This window comes from Zingiber officinale, chromosome 1A (genome assembly GCF_018446385.1).
Source record: "Zingiber officinale cultivar Zhangliang chromosome 1A, Zo_v1.1, whole genome shotgun sequence".
Lineage (NCBI taxonomy): Eukaryota > Viridiplantae > Streptophyta > Magnoliopsida > Zingiberales > Zingiberaceae > Zingiber > Zingiber officinale.
The window spans coordinates 167,887,963-167,900,521 of NC_055987.1; the positions used below are offsets into that span (position 1 = coordinate 167,887,963).

At 43.0% G+C, this 12,559-nt stretch overlaps 1 protein-coding gene and 1 pseudogene across 1 annotated transcript; one reads left to right on the forward strand and one right to left on the reverse strand.

Annotated features, from left to right (window-relative positions):
• The first annotated feature begins 1,790 nt into the window (after nt 1-1,790).
• On the forward strand, nt 1,791-4,470 carry LOC122012229 (wall-associated receptor kinase-like 14). Its single transcript, XM_042568705.1, has 3 exons — nt 1,791-2,543; nt 2,818-2,886; nt 2,975-4,470. The coding sequence occupies exons 1-3, from the start codon at nt 1,817-1,819 to the stop codon at nt 4,156-4,158; spliced, it is 1,980 nt and encodes a 659-aa protein (XP_042424639.1). The 5' UTR covers nt 1,791-1,816; the 3' UTR covers nt 4,159-4,470.
• A 5,639-nt stretch (nt 4,471-10,109) lies between these two features.
• Nucleotides 10,110-10,181, reverse strand: LOC122039347 (annotated as a pseudogene).
• Between the last annotated feature and the right edge of the window lie 2,378 nt (nt 10,182-12,559).

Below are 12,559 nucleotides of genomic sequence, written 5' to 3' on the forward strand. Positions count from 1 at the left end.
CGCTCGGCCCTTCGATCCTCCTGCCTCGGCGTCGGAAACCCAAGCCCATGGATGGGTTATTTCTAGCTGCGCTCGGACCATTACCCGCTTGGCCAGCCCTACATCCGTCCTTAGGCTGGGACCCTTCAGAAGGTGGGCCCCCCATTCTTACCGCCGGATCATACCTGATGACTAAGAAACATAAACATGACAAAACGTGGCAGAAGACGTAAGTGGGCAAGAAGAATGAAAGGGGAAAGGAGCCTATGAGCTTGGTGCATATGAGGTATGAGAAGATGTGAAAGAATACTCTGGCAGAGCAAGAAGGATGCACGGGAACAACCCAAAAGAGCTCGATGCATCCGAGGAAGAGAAGCCGAAAGGAAGACTATGCAAGGCAACTGAGACAAGGTCCGGACAACCACATGCACAGGCGAGTCCAAGCAACCAGAAAAGGCAAGATCAGCGAATGGTCAAGACTAATGGCTGACCATATTCCAGGCAACCGGAAGCAATCCAAGTGACCAGAAGCCAATCGTTGGGTCACCCAGACCTGTTGTCGAAACGGATTAGAACGACCACATGCCAACAACCTCTAGGAAATCAGAGTGTCTCGAAGCAACCAGAAGGAGTAGAGCCATCCAAAGCAGTTGAGTTGTTGTTGAAGCAGATAAAGCCTGAAACCTAATTAACAAAATCCAATCGAGTGGAAGACTTTCAGACGACTAAAAACTATCACGTCATCACAACAGTTTGATCAAGATAGAGTCTATAAAAGAGACTGAAGCTCAAAGAAGAATAACAATACACATTCAAATATTTCTGTTTCAGTTCTATTATTTCCTTTGTGCTTAATCGTTATAAGAAGTTGCTCCGTCTTCGATAAGTTTTCGAAGAGGAGAAGACAATGGAGCTTTTGTGCATAATTCTTGAACTAGCGGCCCAAGGATTGTAAACCAAGTAATTTGCCTAGGTTTTTTTTTTTTTTTTTTTTTTTTTTTTTTTTTTTTTTTTATGTTGTGTCTATTTTCGATTAATTTGTGTGTATGTCCTTGCTAATTAAGTCATTAGCAAAAGAAATAAGTATTTTTAATTTATAGATCGTTAATCACCTCTCTGCTTTAGTGATTTGGATCGCTTCTGCGACACCAACAGATATAACTTTAGAGATTATTGAAAGAATTAAAATTCTCTAATGACTCGCCTATGATATTTGACTATGATAATCAACATGCTGTTAGTATTGTTCACAAGTCAGTTCATTATGATCGGATAAAGCAGGTAGAGGATTTTTTTTTTAAAAAAAATTACTCATATGATATACATCGCAACTATGGAATATATTATTAAAAAATCTTCAAAAGTCAACATTTGAAATTATGGTAAACAAGCTAAGTAGTAATGATAAATATTTACATTCCAACTTTAGATTGGAATATTCAGAATATTTAATAGAATATTATTGAATACGCGGTGAGTCATTCTATTTTGAAAGAAGATAGTCATGCCTAATATATTTTTTTGACAAAATTATATATTTACATATTAAATTATTTGAATAAAATATACGAATATATATATATATAAAATCAATTTTACTATTGTAGTACGACATAATTAACCCCGTCCAGGTAAGCAATTTGACTATTGGTCCTAACAAAGTGAGAATGCGTGTCCTTCCGATACTCTGCTGCTCTGCTTGTTGTCCGAAGTCCACAATCCATCGCGCCCTAAATACATTAATTAAGTCTTAATTTATTGCCTGTCCAAAGTAATCACCACTAATTAATTCACATCACCACGCCCTTCCTTCCTTCTCCACTTGATCTCAACTGCAATGCTTTCATCCCTCCTCCTCGCCCTTCTACTACTCGCCGCCGCTGCCGAGGCTGACTCCATAAACGGGGAATCATCATGTAGCAACCGCACTTGCGGTTTCACCACCGTTTCCTACCCCTTCGGCTTCTCCGCCGGCTGCCCTGTTCCGCTCAATTGCTCCCACTCCGGCGTGGTTCTCCTCGGCACGTACCCTGTCCGGAACTTCACCGCCAACTCTTTGATCCTCGACGTGTCGGCCTCCTGCAACCGCTCCATCGCCGACGCGGGCGTGCTCTTCAGGGACAACTTAGCCATGACGGCGAGCAACGCGCTGTTCCTCCGCGAATGCCCGGAGAACGCGGTCCCCGAGTGCAGGATCAACACCGACATCATCTCGCAGCGGCTCAACCTTTCGAGCTGCGGCCCATCCGGCGACGACATCCGGTGCTACTCCACCGGCCGGACGGAGGGGTTCTACTCCGAGGAGAATTTCACAGCGACAGCAGGGCGGTGCAGGTTGCTGTTCACGTCGGTGAGGTACGGCGAGTCCGCTTTCAACCAGTCGATGCTCGTGTTCGGGGCGGCCGAGGTGGGGTGGTGGCTCCGAGGAGAGTGCCGGTGCGCGGTCGACGCGGCCTGCATCCCCGTGGAGTTGCCGGCTGGGAACGGCAGTACGGGGTTCCGGTGCAGCTGCAATGAAGGGTTCGCCGGCGACGGCTTCGCCGACGGTGGCGGTTGCGTGAGAGGTGAGTCGCGTGTATTCTCCGTTATTTATTTATTTATTTTCGATAATGAAGCGTCCGGCGTTTGCCGATTAATCAATTAGAAGACAGTCTTCCTCCATCACACTCACAAATTTGCTCCGAGTCCTTTACCACTTCACAGTCCACACCTGTATCCTTATTTCGATTGAATAAATAAGGAGTATAACAAGATTCTCTAAGTGAAGGATTTATTTAGGTTTGATTTTATGAAATGGGTAAAAATTAAACTACTTTAGTGTTATCTTTCTTTGAGCAGTCCCCAAGTGCAGTTCATCGGATCAATCGTGCAAGAAGGATGATATCAAAGTTTGGGTTATAATTGGAGGTATAATTCCTTCTTTCTCCATCGATTTCCCTGTTCTTTTGAATTGCCATCAAATCGTCAACCCTTCTTTACTTGATTCCTATCGCAGGCATCGGAGCTGGATCCTCTTTGGCACTCGCCGCAACGCTGCTCTGTTACTGCATCTTCTGCCGGACCAATGGAGGCGCCGAAACAGAGGAAGCAGCTACCCGCCGTCTCCTGCTCTCCGGCACCTCCTGCAATAATACCGTCGCAGTTTACTCCCACAAGGACATTGAGCGCGCCACCGCCAACTTCTCCGACGCTTACAAGCTTGGCTCCGGCGCCTACGCCATCGTTTATATGGGCCGCTTCTCCGCCGCCGGTGGCCTCGTCGCCATCAAGCGCCTCAAGCACCCCGACACCGACAACGTCGTGCACGTCATCAACGAGATCAAGCTTGTGTCCTCCGTCAGCCACCCCAATCTCGTCCACCTCCTCGGCTGCTGCATCGGCCGAGGCCACCACATCCTCGTCTATGAGTTCGTCCCCAACGGCACCCTGTCGCAGCACCTCCACCGCCAGCTCGGCGACGGCCTGCCGTGGCCGGCGCGCCTGGTGATAGCCGCCGAGACCGCGAGCGCCATCGCGTACCTCCACACCGCCGTGCACCCGCCCATCTACCACCGCGACATCAAGTCCAGCAACATCCTGCTGGGCTACGACCTGCGGCCGAAGCTGGCGGATTTCGGGTTGTCGCGCGCGGTGGCGCCTGAGTCGTCGCACATCTCGACGGCGCCGCAGGGGACGCCGGGATACGTGGACCCGCAGTACCACCAGAACTTCCACCTGTCCGACAAGAGCGACGTGTACAGCTTCGGGGTGGTGCTGGTGGAGATGATCACGGCGATGAAGGTGGTGGACTTTCGGCGGGATCCGAGCGAGGTGAACCTGGCGGCGTTAGCGGGAGACAGGATCGCCAAGGGGAAGGTGGAGGAGATCTTAGACCCTGTGCTTAGGGAAAAAAGCGATGGCGGGCAGAGCATGGAGTCAGTGAAGAAGGTGGCGGAGCTGGCGTTCCGGTGCCTGGCGTTCCACAAAGAGGCACGGCCGTCGATGGCGGAAGTGGCAGAGGAGCTGGAGAGGATCAGGGTGGAGGAAGAAGGAGGCCATGATCACGGGAAAGATGAGGAGGCGGCCAAAGAGATGGTGTCGCCGCCATTCTCATGCGTTAAGGAGCAATGGGGGAGTGAGCCAAGCTGCTCTTCCTCCTCTTTGTCTGCTGCCTCCTCCTCCAGCATTCATAATCGCTAGCTGAATTTAATTTTGATGAACAGAGATCCTCGTCATGAATTTCAGACATGACAATCACAGCATTCAAACAAGTTCTACACGGATCCCTTTCGATCTTTCTCAACTTCCTCTTGGTGAGTCTCTAAATACTAGTATACAAAACTTGAAGTATACAAAAATAGACGAAAATTTAACTCTAATATTGAATCAATAGGATTTACTTTCACATTTGGAGTAGAAAGTTTTAGGATAATATGATTGATTGTTTATATTAAATTACAATTGTAAATATTATATAGATCAGATACTTTCTCCCGCTTGTTCAGTGCTAATTTAAAGCCCAAATTAGGTTAAATCCAATTGAATCGTGTACATAGTTGAGTGGTTACTTTAATAAGTCTTGGGTTAAATTTTAGCATGTGCAAACTATCTTATTTGGTGTTTGATCTTCCTATGCTAAATATATCCCTGATTTATCCCCTTTACATTAATGTGAGGCCATCCAGGAGCAACCGCTAAGGTGATGCACCTTTTGCTCGAATGATTTACGCGTATTGAATGTTAGATCAATTGAAGCAAAAATTGTTCAAGCAACTCATTTAATACATTTTGCCACTCAAATTATTTTTCCTACCTATCTCAAAATTAAAACAGATACAAAATAGACGACCATTAATCGTCAAAAGTTTCAAGCCAGCTTGTAGAAAAAACATAATGATTGAGGAATGACCATTAATTGGCAGGGTTAATGACTACTAAAGTTTCTAACCTATAAAAGACAGTGGTGATATGATCTGAAATCGAGAGATGAGTCAATTCCTACTGATGATCCTTTATTGACTTCGGCTGTGTTAGCCGCAACTAGAATGACTTCTCCAAATGGATCGACTTCTACTGAGTCAGCTCTTAGCAGATCTGCCTTTATCGAGTGAGTGGAATCTTGATAGTACAGTTTTCCTTTGTCTAGCTGAAAAAGACCAATACAAGATCAGAAGGGGGGCGAAGGCACACCTTGGCGTGACCCTTACAAGTTACAATACTCAAATCAGAGTTGAAGAAAAAACCAGAGAACAAAATGGAGAACAATAGGTGTTTGGTAGCTCTTGGCGGATCTTCCTTTATCGAGCTTGCGGAACCTGATAGTGTAGTTTTCCTTTGTCTAGCTGAAAAAGACTAACAACATACTAGAAGAGGGGCCAAGGCGCACCTTGGTGTGACCCTTACAATACTAAAGTTAGAGTCGAAGAAAAAAACAGAGAACGGAATGGAGAACAATAGGTGTGGTAATTTTGAAGTCAATTGTCCATATCTTACTTTCTACAATGACTACTGATACCGTGTGTTGCGGGTGACCCCAAGAGTAATGTCAGTTGGATTTATGAGTTTAGCTCCCTCATTCTTTAAGTACAAGTTTTTTTAGCATACGATCAGTCAACTTCAGAGTTGGTCGGACTTAAGAGACTTAGCGTTCCACTCTTCAGTGCCAAGATACACAGAATACAACCGATCAACCCCAAAGTCGGCCGGATTTAAGGGACTTAGCTCCCCACTTTTAAGATACAACTCTTAGCATATAGCAAGTTGACTCAAAAGCCAGTCAAACTTTCGAGACGTGGTTCTCCATTTCTCAGTGCCAAGACACTCTACATACAATCAGTCGGCTATGAAGTCGGTTGGATTTTTGGGGCCCAGTTCTCCACTTCTTATGTACAAGCCTCCTAGCATACAGTCGGTTGGCTACTAGGTCGGTTGGACTGTCTCCAGGAGACAACATTATCAAAGAATCACAATAATCTATTAGAAAATAACAGCTACTCGATCGATAGAGAATATTTCGCTATCAAAATATATGCAGGAAAAGGAACCTTCTCTGAGAATGGTCGTATATTGCTCGGCATTACTTGATATAATTTGACATCAAGCATTCAAAGCGCCTCATTAATACCAGAGTTACAAAAGATGGTTCATGTGCATTAAACGAAACCTTCCTCGAAGGATGGTTGTACAATATTTCATTACACGACATATTCTTACATCAGACACTCTTTGACACCTGATGATTAATAGGAATTCTGAGGGTCAACATAAAAAGGAGTCATCTCCGTTGGCTAGATATATTTTGACACACTGAAAAACATGCACCCATTCACTCTATTGTTCATCTTCTTTTCTACTTTTCGCTTGGCTACTCTACTGACTTGAGCATTAAAGTATCTGTGCAAGAGACCCCCTCCTTTGTTCTTACTCTAATGCTTCCCTTTGCTCTCTCTGCATTGTGTGCAGGAAGGAGTATCAGGTGTCATCTTTTCTCCATCTAAGAGTCTTATCTGAGTTAACGATAGAGTCATCTGTCCAGCACGTTATCTCCATCATTTTCAGACAGGATCTCCTACCTTATATATTGAGATGGAAGGAAGGAAGGAAGGGAGGGAGGGAGGGAGGGAGAAGATGTTTTTGGCCTGTGATGGTTGCTCCCCTTCTCTTTATTCCAATCTACTGCATAACTCTGATGCCTGTAACCGACGTAAGCTTCCTGCAATTGTAATCGATGCCTGCTCTCCTATGTGTGGAACTAACCCATCTCTTCCAACGCTCCTCCTTATTGCTAACAAGATAATCATTGGGCCTCTTGACCTAACTCCATTTCCACAATTGATGTGCTTCTTGCTTGCCTCTGTTTAATTCACTTTGACTTAACTTGGTTAATCTGCCGAATGAAGCATTCAACGGACTCGACGCCAACCTTATTGAGCTCGACGAAGTTACCCTAAGTATTGGCGAGCTCCTCGTAAGCATTGTTGAGCTCCCATGAGTATATCTAAGCTCCCATACATACTGTTGAGCTCCTATGAAGTCAGCATGATCCAATCTTATCCAAATCGATCTTCAAGTGACTCATATCTATGTTGACCGAGTCAGGCATGACACATAGAATCCCTATTGATTAGTCAAGATTATGTCATGCAACATCCATGTTGACTAAGTTACGAACATGACACATAAAATCCTTGTTGACTAAGTCAGGGATATTTCATGCATCATCTATGTTGACCGTGTGAAGGATATACTACATAAGGTCCTTATTCACTTCCATACCATGTCTCCATCTTAAGTCTAATCTCTCAAGTCTAATTGAAAGAGATTGTAGATCGATTGATTGTCTATTTCAAATAAAATTCCATGTATCAACCCATCTCAAATTTTCTATTGATCATCATTTTAATATCAGCCGCCTTATCGAAAAATATCTTCTCTTCCTTCAAATGGGTGTGTAATCATGGGATATTGGATTTCTAGGTCATCTATCTTTGAACACTTTTTGATTTACTTTGATAACCGATAAAATATTTTCATGAAATCAAATTGATCGCTCCAGATTTAATATTATCTAATTCATTAAAAAAGAAAAGAAAAGAAAAACATCTTCTCTTCCCGTTCAAGTTTAGTCCTGTAGGGAGAACTTACCTTCTCTTTAGGTAAATAATTCATGATTATCTCCAATTCTTTGCCAATAACTAGATGGGGTCAGCCTCTCTCATCAAGCATCAGCAAGTCACAACCGCTAATGTTATGACATCTGTTGACTCAAAACTGATTGTATCCTCTATGTCGAGCCCTCGACCATCACTATTCCTCCCACCATGACTTAGCCATCAACTCCCACCGTCATTTCAGAAGAATCAAACGAACTTTTAAGACCCCGCAAAAGAGGTCGGTTACTGATGTGCGTAAATATTATGATCATTTATGTATGTTTTAACACACATTCACTTACTTTATACGTATATATTCTTTGCATGATCGCCTCTTTTATCATGTACTCATCATATATACTCTTTTGTTTGGATATCTATTCTTTGTTTGGGTTTGTATTGATAGGGACAACTTTCGGAGCAAAAACAGCGATTGTCGACGCATCGGAACGAGCCGGAGAACACGGCCGTGCAACCTCGCACGGCCGTGTGACCAAACAGGAGAGGAGAAGTGCACGACCGTGCGACCAACCCAGAGGCAGATCAGAGCATGGCCGTGTGTACTTGCACGGTCGTGCCCCCCCATAACCGCAACCAAGCAGTATATGACCGTGCAATCCTGCACGATCGTGTCCCCAAAGCCGAGTCCCAGGTTCACACAGCCGTGCCAATTAACACGGCCGTGCAGCGTAGCCAGAGACAAGAAAGGGCACGATCGTGCTATCCTTACACGGTCATATCGCCGCAGCCGCGCCCTAGCCTATAAAAAGGTTTTAACCCTTTTCCTCTTTTCCTCAGGGGGGGGGGTGGCGAGCCGGGAAGTGAGCCGTCAGGGAAAGAATTGACTTGGATTCATTCTATGCCGTCCAGGACCTTCGTCCAGCCATCCTTCATCACCACATCAACTCCAGAAGCAAAGGATTTGATCCGAAGATCACACGTCGTCGTTGGATAAATGTCTTTTCTCTTTCTCTATTCTTGTTTGAGAATTGAATGCTTAACATTATGTCTTCGGGTTTTTCTCCAGTGTCTATGGAGTAGATTCTTTGTTCTAGGATGAGGGAGTAGTTGTGGATTGGTTTGATGTAAGACTCATACTTTTGCCTCTATTTCATTGGATGATTTCACTTGCTTTGTTTCGACTACTCGATCTTTGTATCATGTTAATTGATTGTGTAGGAATTGCCTATCTCGTAGAGAAAATATCCTAGATCGTACACCCGAGGGGCCCTAGTGACAGGGGTAATCCATTCACGGACATCTAGGGTACTTCCTTGAAAGGAGAGACAACTCCTTCATAAGGAAGTAAGAGACCAAACTAAGCTCCTTATCTCTATCCTTGGTGACACCAATTAGAGTAGTGTTCTTGTGATCTACCGAGGTGCCCTAGTGACAGGGGTTAACCGTAACAGGATTTCATAGGGATCTTCTTTATTTGGTACCTAAGATTAGATACTTCAGCTTCCAATGAATGCATGTTGATGGACAATGAGTAAAGGATAGATTGTGATACATCAACACCACCACAATGAAACCGAACTCCTAGGACTCTTCATAAACCAAGTCTATTATTTCCTCTTTGCTAGTTCTTGTTTCCGTTTCGAAACATCTTTTCTTTAGATAATTTACAACCATCGGTAGTTTAGCTAATCCTAAGTAAGTTATCGCTAGTGCTTATAACCAGGTTTCGTGAGATCGATAATCTTTATTACTGAAGATGAATTCGTACACTTGCGGAATCGTAATAAATTTTTGGTGTCGTTGCCGGGGACTACGTCTATAACATTAGTGATAATCATATTAGATTAGACTAGACTTTATTTTTTTCCTTTATCTTTCCTTTTTCTAATATTTTACATTTAAAGATAAATAATTTTATTCTTGTTTTTCTTTATTTTCTGTATTTTTATTAAAATGCTAAAAAAAATATTTTTATTTCATATCTTGTTAACTATATTTCGTATCTTGTTTTTGCATGCGAAGAGCTAATCTTTCATGACAACTTCTACCGTTTGATCCAGAGATCGATAGGACCTACTGGAGAAGAAGAAACCTTCAGAAAGCATTTCAAGCAGTACAAGAATCTTCAGAGATGGATGATAAACTGTTGAAGGATTATACAACACCTTATGCATGAGGGGTTCGGTCTAGCATCACTCGATCGCCAATCGAAGCCAACAATTTTGAAATCAAGCCTGCAGTAATTCACATGGTTCAGCAGAATCAATTTGGAGGAGGACCGCACGATCATCCAAACCACCACTTAGAGCTTTTCTACGAGATTTGTGGTACCATGAAAGTAAACGGAGCCCCTCCAGAATCAGTGAGATTATTGCTTTTTGGATTCTCCCTGAAAGACAGAGCTAAGTAGTGGCTAAATTCCCTTCAAGCAAACAACATTACATCTTGGGAGCAGTGTGAGCAGAAATTCCTGGACAAATTCTATCCACCAAGCAAAACTGCTCACATGAGGAACTTGATTGCAAGCTTCAAACAAATAGACTCAGAATCACTATTTGAAGCCTGGGACAGATTCAAAAGTATGTTGAGACAGTGCGCCCATCATGGCCTTGAGAAATGGTTGGTTCTACACACCTTCTACAATGGAATCAACTATCACACGAAGGTATCCCTCGACTCTGCAGCAGGAGGAGCACTAATGAACAAGAGCTTTGATGAAGCTGAAGAAATCATAGAGAATGTGGCACAGAACCATCATCAGTGGGCAACTGAGAGATCTGGTGGTTCTTCCTCAGGGAATCCAATAAAGGCGTCAGGAAAATTAGACGTAGATGCAGTCACACTCATGTCTGCAAAGCTAGACTCTCTGACCAAGAAGTTTGAGGCCATGGGAAATAATAACAATACGACTAATGCAATAGTTTGTGTTTGCGAAACCTGCGGAAGTACGGATCATGCTCAAGATACTTGCCCCCTAGGGCCAATACAAGTACAGATAAACCAACTTGAGCGGTGCGATGTGATAGTCAGCTACAACTAAAGGCAAAATAATCCGTACTTCAACACATACAACCAAGAGTGGAGGAACCACCCAAATTTTTCATACCGGAATAATCAGGACCAAGGGCCAGCAAAACAAAGCTATCAACCTGGACAATGGAGCTACTCACCTGGGCAGCAGAGCTACTCATCTGGACAACAGACTTATCAACAACAACAACCTTCACAATTGTCCAGAATTGAAAAGATGCTTGAAGAAGCCCTCTTAGAGCAAAAAGAGATGAAAAATGAGATTAAGATATTGACTCAAAGAATGAAAAATTATGAGAAACACCAAAAGATGCAAGACATCCAGGTAGCCCAGTCCTTCTCAAGAGCACAGGGAACATTTCCAGGAAAGTCAGATATAAACCCAGTGGAACATTGCAACCGCATCGAGCTGAGGAGCGGACGAACTTTGGAAGACCCCCAAATCAATACTCAAAAAGGACCTGACTCAGAGGAAGAGCCCTTTCCCCCACTACCCAATCAGATCCAGAACAGGGATGGAGAGGAGGTCACCAAGAAAGTTGAAGTGACTCTTCAAATTCTGCACAAAGTCAGACGATTCCTTTCCCTCAGAAACTGATAACATCACAGAAGGATGAAGAGTTCAATCGATTTCTGAAGAAGATTAAGGAAATTTGCGTAGAAGTACCACTAATAGACTCACTGCACCACATGCCGAAGTTTGCAAAGTTCTTAAAAGGAATTTTATCCAACAGGAGGTAAAAGGACGACTTCGAGACCGTAGTGTTAATAGAGAATTGCAGCACTCTACTTATGGCAAATATTCCACCAAAACTTCAGGATCCAGGGAGTTTTTTCATACCTTGCAAAATTGGTTTTGAACTCATACAGAGAGCTTTCTACGACTTGGGAGCCAGCATTAGCCTGCTTCCGTACTCCTTATGTAAGAAGCTGGGACTCTAGAACATTAAACTGACTACTATGACACTGCAATTAGCTGATCATTCATGTAGATACCCAATGGGAATAGTGGAAGACGTGTCAGTAGAAGTGGGTGGATGTATCTAGGGGTGTAAATGAGCCAAGCCACTCGTGAGCTATTCGAAGCTCGATTCGCTAAAAGCTCGTTTGAGCTCGTTTAATGAGACTCGTTAAGATAAACAAGCCAAGCTCAAGCTTTACAATATTCGGCTCGTTAGCTCGTGAACATGTTCGTTAAGCTTATAAATTAACTTTTAAATAAAAAAATAATAGTTTTGATATTGAATTTATAGATTTTACACTATACTTATGAAAAACATAGACAAATATATTAAATTTATTTATTAGAATAAAATTATAAATTTTAACAAGAATATTATAATTTTTTTAAAATATATAATTTAGTTTTTAATGAATATTTAAATTTATAATTTATATTTATTAAGCTCGTTTAGGCTCAATAAAAGCTCGAATAAGCTTATGAGCCATGAATATATTCGTTAAATAAAGCTCGAGCTCGACTTGATTATAAACGAGTCAAACTCAAACATCCAAGAGTTCGGCTCGGCTCGGCTCGATTACACCCCTAGATGTATCATTCCCACAGATTTCATTATCCTGGATATGGAAGAGGATCCTAAGATACCGATCATCCTTGGAAGACCATTTCTTGCTATAGCTGGAGCCTTCATTGATGTGAAAAGTCACAAGTTATCCTTGGAGATCGGCAAAGAAAGGATTGAATTTGATTTATCAGATTCCTCTATCTGCGACCCATCTTCTCAGGGAAATTCGAGCAAGATGAACATACACAAAGTCGAGGAGTGCAGTTTACAAGAGAGATCCCCTCCAGCAAGCAATAAGAAGTACATTTGTCCTGCACGAGCGAAACTAAAGGCACAGACTGGAGCATTAACCCTAGGAGGAGAGTCGTGCTTCCACGGGTTTAGTCCACATTAATTGAATTGGTGTCGAGCTAAAGACCTAAAATAAGCGCT